This window comes from Papaver somniferum, chromosome 7, assembly GCF_003573695.1.
Source record: "Papaver somniferum cultivar HN1 chromosome 7, ASM357369v1, whole genome shotgun sequence".
Classification (NCBI taxonomy): domain Eukaryota; kingdom Viridiplantae; phylum Streptophyta; class Magnoliopsida; order Ranunculales; family Papaveraceae; genus Papaver; species Papaver somniferum.
In genome coordinates this window covers 77,100,944-77,109,491 of record NC_039364.1, presented here as the reverse complement: position 1 = coordinate 77,109,491, position 8,548 = coordinate 77,100,944, and the positions used below count along the sequence as shown (strand labels likewise).

At 36.8% G+C, this 8,548-nt stretch overlaps 1 protein-coding gene across 1 annotated transcript; it reads right to left on the bottom strand.

Annotated features, from left to right (window-relative positions):
- Window positions 1-4,168: 4,168 nt before the first annotated feature.
- Window positions 4,169-8,182, bottom strand: LOC113294790. Its single transcript, XM_026543169.1, has 8 exons — window positions 8,003-8,182; window positions 7,886-7,899; window positions 6,506-7,004; window positions 5,687-6,143; window positions 5,526-5,594; window positions 4,991-5,410; window positions 4,341-4,517; window positions 4,169-4,290 (listed from the first exon to the last, which is right to left on the bottom strand). Exons 1-8 carry the CDS (start codon window positions 8,180-8,182, stop codon window positions 4,169-4,171), a joined length of 1,938 nt encoding a protein of 645 aa, XP_026398954.1.
- Between the last annotated feature and the right edge of the window lie 366 nt (window positions 8,183-8,548).

Sequence of the window (8,548 nt, the reverse complement as noted above, 5' to 3'; positions counted from 1 at the left end):
GGGCACATCATTATTAATCAAATCAATATCTCCTAAGTCTTCTACAAGTGTCACAACATGCTCACATTCATCAAATAAATTAGCAAGCCCACAATCAGAATCAACATCATCAACAGATTTATTCTCATGCATCGGCAAATCAGGAGAAATATCACAATGTGACCTAGGTGGAGAATCAGACACATCAAATATATTTTCATGCATAATAACATTAGTGTCTACAGAAGATTCAACTATTCCTATGTCATGCTCATCTTCACAGAATAATTGTACGAATCCCATGTCATTATCAAAATCATATGAATTACAATGAGTATTAGAAGAAACAACATTCATGAAGGTCGAGGGCGAGAAGCCATATGTTATTGAACCAACAGGTTCCACAATTTTTTCATGTTCTTCTAACATATCATCATAATCATCATCATGGTAGCATGCATATTGGTCCTCATTAACAGTGATGGTGTCATTAGTCGATTCATGCTCCTCTAAATTAGGTTCATATTCAACATCATTTACAAGAATGGGACTAGACACTTCATTAGGGACAACATACATTTCCTCATGAATTTCCTCCTTTTGTAGGTGAAGCAAAATCTGATCTAAACATGCCTGAATTCGTGATGTAGATCTATCAAAGTTTTGCTCACTGAGTCTGAAAGCTTCTGTGGTGGAGTCTAAATTCATGGGAGTACGAAATTCTTCATGTTCAAATTGTGGTGAATGGTACATGTTTGCATGGTCATTAGGGTTTACAAAATATTGATCGCAACCCTCAAAGGATTGATTATGGTCCCAATGACTACCATTCTCACAATTTATGGGCATTTCATACCTTGGATTTTCTCTAGATTTCCTAAAATTATGCAAAATATGACAATTCTCAACAGGGTGGTCTAAACTACCACATGCGGGACATGCATAGATTTTAGGTTGCCTAAGAAAATTAGATGTGACAGATTCCTCATGTGATTGCATTTCTAAAGCTGCGATTCGAGCTTCTAATTGATCGATCAGTGATGATTGTGTGAGTGAGGCACTAGCAAAATGTTCATTTTCACGTTGTGATGAATGATGCATGTGTGAATAGTTATTAGGGTTCGTGGATTGAGGCTCGGGACTTTGAAAATGTCCATAATAATTCCTATAACTATTGACATCATGGTCTATGGGAGGTTCATAACGTGGAGTATGTCCATACGCAAGTTCTCTAAGGGATTTCTTGTATTCCCCAACTGTAGACCAAGATCTAGACATGATTTGGCTCAAAAGCTAAGTAACTATGTTACAAAGCCCAAAATTTGGTTTTTAATGGGTTTGGATTTTTGGGAAAAATTTGGTTTTTTTAATTGGGAGCAAAAATTTTGGTTTTAGTATTGGGAGCAAGCCCACATTGGTGGGAGAAATTGCTTTGCCAAGGGAAGGTGAAAAAGCCCACAATGTGTATGCAAACTGAAGCCCAATGTAGCTTTTGAGATAGCCCAATTGTTGCTTGTTTGGTCTGCGGCCCAGTTGGGCTTTTAAAAGTTCAGTTTTTCTAATTTAAAACTACAGGCCCAAATCAATCTAACACCACAAGCCCACAAGCAATAAACAAACAAGCCCACAAGAAATTAATTACAAACCCAACAGAAAAATGGAAAAAATTATTACAAGCCCACAAATTAAAAATGGAAGCCCACAGGTTGGGTTCTCTTAATGGGTTTAGGCTTACTTGCTTAAGCACAGCCCAGCTGCTCAGTTTGGTTGCAAAAGCCCAGTTGGGCTTTGGATCATCCTAAGCTTTTGTCTTTGTTGAGGCCCAGTTGGGCTTGGCTCAACTTGTTAAGCTTGGCAGCAACTTCAGCAGGCCCAGTTGGGCTTGTGATTTTCTCCTCAGCAGCACAGTCCTGTTGGGCTTGATTTTCAGCAGGCTCACCAGCTCAGGGCTTTGCAGCAGGAGCAGATCAACACCAACAGGTGCAGCAGGCAGCAACAGGGAGAGTAACAGCCTCAGTTCCACCAGTTCACCAGCAACATCAGAGGCAGTGCAAATGGGCTAAGCAGTTCACAGCAGTGCACTAATGCAACAGGCAAGAAGATGCTCTGATGTTGTGCAAGAACAGCAAGCCAACAACTATATGAAGATGTAAACAGCAAGAATGCCCTGTAAACAGCAAATGATGCAAGTGCAGCTGCAAGTTAAGAGCAACAGCAAGCAAATTAGCAAGGAAAGAAAAACAGCATACGCGCCGCAACCGAGTCCCCGGCAGCGGCGCCAAAAACTTGGTAGGTTTCTAAAAGACCTACAAACTAATACCTGCAAGTATACAGGGTCAATTGTAGCTAGAATGGGAAGAAAGGGAAAGTCCACAGGGACAATGGGGAGCAAATGTTGTTTTCTAGCTTCTCTAGCTGCTTCCTAAGCTAACATGGAGCTGAATGGACTGATGTATGAGAGCTGAATGGGGGAAGTAAACAGTGAGTGAAACAAGTAAAGATTGTGGTGTTAAGACACCACTGTGAGCATGAGGGGAAAACAAACAGTGAGCAATGAAGGTAAAATAAATGAAAGAAAACAGAAAACAAGCAAAACAGTTGAAGATGGAAGTGTATGAAGATGGATGAGAATTCTCCTTCACCTAGCTAGTTCACCTTGGTTACATCCCTGTCATGTGGCTAGTTAACTACCTAAAGTCCTTGGATAACCCCTAGCATTGCCTATCTGATTAAAGCATAGGCAATCACATGTCATTTAGGGTCTAGGTCTCTAACTAATATGGCTTTGTGAATCCCTTAGATTATCACTAACTCCTAGCATTAATGGTCTGTTTAAAGCACCACTAATCACAAGCCAGTGAACCTTTGGAATGTTACTAACCTAAATGTTTTGAGCTCAACAGGGTCTAACCCAAATGGCTAACCAACAAAGTTCAGTTGTCTTCTCACCCTAGTGGTGAATTAGAACATAACAAACATGGTGATTTACATGAACATTAACATACACAAGAACATGAACATAACATCAGAACAGAGTTTAACAGTGAAGAACAAGTACTGACAGTATAATTGAAATTGAAATTAAACATGAAAATGAAATTAAAATTAACCCAATTAGGGGGTATCTCGGATAACCCAAGAACAGTTTAAACATTCTACATCAGTTTCTATTTATAGCTTACATCAAATCCCTAATTTCTAAACCCTAAAATTTGGGGATTTTCAATTTCTCTCACCCATTTGCGAATTCAGCTGGACCCATGCTTTATCTTCTCTTCCTCCTGCTCCTGCTATGTTTCTAGCTTGATTTGTGTCATCAACTGCACACTCTAGGGTTTAGAGAGGAAGAGTGTGAGATTGATGGAACAACTCGGCTAGGAGGATAGGGTCTAGGTGGTAATGATGGTTTGGGGTATGGTGAGATAGGATGGTTGTGGCAGGGGAAGTGGTTGCGCCAGAGGAGACAATGGAGGTGGTGGCGATGGCAGGGTATGGGGGTGGAGCAGTTGCAGAAAAATGAGGAGATGGGGGAGAAGTCGATGGAAATGGGATTAGGGTTCGTTTGGTTGAGGGTATAGGTTTCTGATGCTAGGGTGTGAGGCGGAGACATCAAGAGTTGATGTACGGCGACGAGAATCCGTTGGATGATCCCATATAGATTGACTCGAACGGATAAGATGAAGAGGTATGTAGCGACCGTTGGATGATTCGATACAACGAAACCGACGGCTACAAATGGAGCTAGGTACTATGGTGTTTGACAGGAGCTTTGGATTTTGATGCACAATGATGAGGTGGCCGTTGGATGATGAGATGGATCCAATCTGACGGCTCTCATGGAAATGGGTATGGATAATGGAAATGGATTTGGGTAAGGGTTTTGGGTCTTGGGTATGCCAAGCCCATATCTTCTTTAAGAACAATTCTTCCTCTTCAAGCCCACTTCTAGTTGATCCGGCTCTTGCAAACATCATTCTTCGCTTCCTCCTAGCGGGAGTCTTTGCCGTTCCTTTGCTCTTTTCGCTCCGTGAGATAACCAGGCTTTATTTAGTACCTAAAAATGCAAAATTAATTAAGAAAAGTATTTATTCTTGAAAACAACGAAAACACAGAATATGGGATAAAATGGAGCGTTAGTGCACAAAGGATGAGTTAAATGCCAAGAAAAATATATAGAAATATGCACTTTTTAGCACTCATCAGTATCATCCACAAAAAGCTTACTTTTAGCTTTATTAATTATTTGACCTAAACTAACTTGGTAGCAATCTAGAAGCTTGAGAAGGTTCAAGAGACTTTTTTCCCTCATTACTAAAAACAAAGACATCATCTGCAAAAAAATAGGTGTGTAGGATGTATACCTTTTTTGGTGACCATTGGCTGCAACTCTCCTCTCTCCACCAGAGCTGAAATGTTTCTGCTTAATACTTCCTCCATTATTACAAACATAATTGGAGATATGGGATCTCCCTGTTTCAAGCCTCTCTCCATAGGAAAAAATCCACATGGACCACCATTAACCATAACAGATATTCTTGCTGATTTAAACAATATAAGTAACCAATCACACCATGAAGAAGAGAATCCATATTGCTTTAACACCTTGATTAAGAATTCCCAGCTGACAATGTCATAAGCTTGAGAAATATCCAGTTTTATACCCACATTTCCTCCCCTTCTTTTGAATTTCATTTCATTTACTAACTCAGATGCAAGCATTACCTTCATGAATACTTCTCCCTTTTACATAAGCAACTTGCGGAGGAGATATTAACTTCTTCATTAAACCACTCATTCTCTTAGTGATTAGCTTTGTGAATATTTTGAAGATAACATTACTTAATCCAATTGGTCTAAAATTGTTTGCAGATTTAGCTCCTTGTACTTTAGGAAGTAAGACTAAAAAGCTTGAGTTCATTCCTTTATGTATAAACTTTCTTCTCCAACAGAATTCAATAGCATTAACTAAATCATTTTTGATTATTTCCCAACAACTTCTATAAAAAAATACCTGAGAATCCATCAGGGCCTGGAGCATTCTCTTGATCAATATCAAAAACAACTTCTTTAATATCTTCTTCTTTAGGAATATCCTCCAACATTTTTTGATCTTCCTCATTAATGACTTTAGGAATCACATCTAATAACTTGTCAGTATATTCCACAGGTTTATACTGAAATTTTTCTTGAAAGTGATTAACCAATAAGTCTACAATTTTTTCTTGATCAGCAATCATATTACCATCTTTATCTTCAAGTTCACAAATCATATTTATTGAGTTTCTAATCTTCATATTGGTATGAAATAAACTTGTATTGGCTTCTCTTTCCTTAATCCACTTAACTCTAGACTTCTGCCTTAACAATGTATTTGCTTGAACCTCTCTACTTGCATGTTCATTTTGAGCCTTAACTAAATTATTGAGAGCTTCTTCATCAAAAGAATTATTATCAGAAATTTCTGTTGCTAACTTAACTTTTTATTCATCTTCTCTTATCTTGACATTAACATCACCAAACACCCTCCAATTCCACTCATTCAAAACCTTTTTTAATTCCTTCAATTTTTGCAAGAACTGAAAAGCAGGATCCCCGATTATTGTCTTTGCCCAACACTATGTGACAACATGTAAAAAGTCAGGATTACTAATCCACATTTTTTAAAATTTTCTTGGTATATTTTTAGGTTTGGGAATGCTAGCACAACCTCCCAACAGAGGAGCATGATCAGATATTATCCTCATACCTATCTTGTAACCCCAATCTCCATAGAGTTGTAACCATTTTTGGTTGAAGACCACTCTATCTAAGGCACAGAGAATTATTTTACTTCCTTGTTGACAATTTGACCATGAAAATTGTAAACCAGTTTTAGGAGCTGGAAGTAATTCACACTGATTAAGACATTCACTGAATTCCAACATTGCATTTCTATTAGAAGCTTTCCCACCTACTTTTTCTTCTTGAGCAATTACTGCATTAAAATCACCAAGAATTATCCATGGCTTGTTGAGATCACTTCTTAGCTGCATTTCAGACCACAAAAATCTTCTTTGAACCACTTTGACATGTGCATGAACACCTGACACCAATACATCACCTACACTTACTGTTATCATTTGACTAGAAACTGAAATGACTTGTGGTTGAGCAATACTTTTGTTCTAAAAAAGCCAAATATTTCCTTTTTTACCAAGACAAGAATTGTGAATTACCATTTTTTCCATGCCTGGGAGATTCAATTTCTGACAGAAAGAAGCATTGCAAAAAACTTTTAGTTCTGCTATAAAAACTAACGAAGGACTAAATTGATTAACTAAAGACCAAAGTTTGTCCTGAGCCCTTAATCTTCTTAGGCCCCTGACATTCCAAAAGATTATTTTCATTGTTTAGTTGGAGGGTTTCTGGTACCCCCTTTACCAGGATTCTTTCTAAAATTGTATTTATTATTCAATGGAACTTGTTTAGTTACCTTAGAATGAGAAGATGGGATCCCTTAAGCAGAAATACTTGTTGTTGAAATAACCATTTCTTTCTCCACCATACTAAGATGAGCAGATGGACTTCCAGAATCTGATGTTGAATTAACTTTGTTCTTCTCCACCACTTTGGCCCAAGAAATAACTTGCACTGGTGTAATCACTACTGTTCCATTTGTTCCATCAACAAATTTAACCATATTACTTTCCAAATTCACTGCTTCAACTGTTGTTTGAGATGGTACTTCTATTATAATTGCTTCAGGCACTTCAACATTATCTTCAATCTCCAGAGGGCTAATTTTACTTTGTTGTGATAGAATTTCACCACAAGAATTACTTGCTGGAATGGTGTTTTGAATAGTCTTAACTATTGAATCTTCTTTAGATGGAAAATCACAGATATCAAAGGGAATTGGATTAGGCTTCTCTTTTGGATTAAACTTTTCCGTTGTATTAGATTTCTCTTGATTTGAAATATTCATCTCTTTTGGAATTATTGGAACCATATGTTCTTGTTCACCAACATTCTTGTTCTTCTCAAATCTACATTCAGCATTTAAGCATGGCCGGTCCTGAGTTTTTTTTGCCCCGAAGTCGACAATTTTTTCCCCCGTTACTATATTTATCTTTTCACACTGCGGGTGTGCTTATACTAACAAGAATTTTTTTAAACTCTTCTTTCCATTTTGATACTCTAATGCTATTTTTTTTAAGTGGAGGCTTTGAGACGGTAATGCTATTTTTTTTTTAAATGGAGGCATACGTGCAGTAAACAAGAATTATGATTAGTGAATACTATTTTTGCATTTCTCATTATAATCCAAATTAAATTATCAATACTATTTTTGCATTTCTCATTATAATCCAAATTAAATTATCACAAACATGGCAAGGTCTAGTTTAGTTTGTATAGATAGTGGTAACATAATGAGATTTAGTCCAATTCAACTCCAAAATTTATAACCAAAAACTCAAGCTAATCAGAAAATTGATGGACTAAAAATTACCAAACATCGATGATCATTTTTTCTTTCTATGATCCAACTGTAATCATAGTAAACTACAAGAGAATTAATATATACAAGAATTTAAAAGAGGAATGAGAAATGAAAATGAGAATTATAATAGGTTTACACAGCCTACTCCTAAATCCTAATAATAGCTCCTATTTGGAATGGATTATTTAGCTTTACTCCTAAATCCTAGTAACAGCTCCTATCCGGTATGGATTATTTAATGTAACGGGTAAAAAACTTCCATTTTAGCACCAAAACTACACAGTTCAGTCTTACATATTACTATATTACATAATTTAAGAATAAGCCCCTGAAAATGATTGTATTACGATGGATACCCGAAATGCAAAACAACTTTTTTGTTGCCCCTAGGCTTTGTTGCCCCAAAGTGGGGCTTTCCCTGCTTACCCTATTGGTCCGCCCTGAATTTAAGTGCCCCACAATTTTACATGATAAACAAAATTTAGGACAATATGGAATCAAAACATCTTGAAAAAAACCTTCATACTTTGTTCCAATCCAAACCTTGCTAGGAATGTGTTGAGAAAAACCTACTTCCACCAATACATTAACATAATAACCAACTTCACATCTAGCTGTAGCATTATCAACTTTAATTGGTGTACCAATTTCATTACAGATTGTAAATAAAATCTTCTCATTCCAGAATTCTAATCCTAAACCTGGGAAACGCACCCACACCATTGCCTTTGAAGTTCTTTGACTTACTGGAAGAAAGTTGGAAACCCAATTTCTAACTTGTAAAATTTGATTCAAAACTTCCCATCTATGTGATTTAATCAGCTGTTTATCTTGTTCATTATCAAGTTTGATAGTGAAGAAACCCCTGCCTAAAGGAATGAGTCTGCAGTCACTCATTAACTTTCATTGACTTCTTAGAATAACAACTGCATCTACAAACTTAATCTTCTGTAAATCTAGTCTTCCTATAAGAGAGAACTTCCATGGATCTAAACTTTTTTCGAACAAATCATCAGGTAACTCAATCGATGGAATTTTCTTAAAAATATTTTTATTACTCAATTTCTCCATTTCAAGAGTTTTTTGATC